Source organism: Penaeus monodon, chromosome 31, assembly GCF_015228065.2.
Source record: "Penaeus monodon isolate SGIC_2016 chromosome 31, NSTDA_Pmon_1, whole genome shotgun sequence".
In the NCBI taxonomy this organism is placed as follows: domain Eukaryota; kingdom Metazoa; phylum Arthropoda; class Malacostraca; order Decapoda; family Penaeidae; genus Penaeus; species Penaeus monodon.
In genome coordinates, this window is record NC_051416.1 from 3855812 (window position 1) to 3856897 (window position 1086).

General features: G+C 33.3%; 1 protein-coding gene across 1 annotated transcript in view; it reads right to left on the reverse strand.

The window, feature by feature from the left end:
• Positions 1 to 690: 690 nt before the first annotated feature.
• The window catches only part of LOC119592996 (lysine-specific demethylase phf2-like), a gene marked incomplete in the record, with an annotated part of 18211 nt that continues 17815 nt past the window's right edge, over positions 691 to 1086 (reverse strand). The window contains 1 exon segment of the mRNA XM_037941885.1: positions 691 to 956. Within this exon segment, the coding sequence (XP_037797813.1) occupies positions 874 to 956 (83 nt within the window).

Below are 1086 nucleotides of genomic sequence, written 5' to 3' on the forward strand. Positions count from 1 at the left end.
TCCATACTATCACCTCTTCAGTACAAGAAATCCAAATCATTATTGCCATTACTATCAACATTTGCTGTGATCTTCTTACTATTACCATTATCCTAACCATCAAAGGTATTATATTGATCCACCATCTAACATCGATTATCATCATCAAATTAACATCACTACCAAATCATTAGTGTAACAGACACATCAATCCATTCAAACCCTGGCGGCTAAGCCATGTACTCAAAAAAGACATTGCAATTACAAAGTTTTATCAAAACTCTGTTAATACAAGTCATGCCAAACCTCTCACACTGTTCTGCATAAAACAATAACTGAAACTCTTGACAAGTTAGGTACTAAAGTATATGTACAATTTACATTATCATTATAATCTTTCATTACACCTATGTACAATAATCTTTACAATGGTTTCTGATTATACAAAGAAACTGCTCTGGAAAAATTGTCTTCAATCAGTACAGTATTATCTGGCATCAAGAGAAAAAATAATAATAATAAGTATTGATAAAGTCTTCAGTGATATCTGTGTACATAATGCAGTAAATTTTTTCCTTTTCTTTTTATAATTCAAAGCAGTCAGCACTACAAGGAATCTTTCCTTAAACCTAATGGGTGTTAGCACTTCTGCTACTCGTTTTACTGCAACTCAATCTAACCAAGGGCATTCAGTGTAGAAAAAAAGATAAATAAAAAATATGTTTTATTCTTTCCTGGCAATGTTTTAACAATTATTCTAAAATAAGAAAAAGACTATTTATTGTCATACCTAGCTTCAAGTTTCTCTCTCTTCTATACAAAGGGACAATCTTAAGATCTCCCACCACATAGCAACACTTATCTTGCCGTTGTTGCGCACAAAATGGCGAATGCCTAGTGAAGCATCTTGTGAATCTTGAGAATCTTACCCAGTCTCTGCTTTGCAGTTGCCATGCCTTTTCTTGGTTTGTTTGAAACTGCAAGGAAAATCATGGTTAGTAATTGCAGTATTAAAGTAAACCATCCTTATCATTAAGTATCTTCATTTTAGCAAGTCTTAGTAAAGATGGGTATATCAGAATGTTAGTGGGGCAGGAGGGAGGGAGT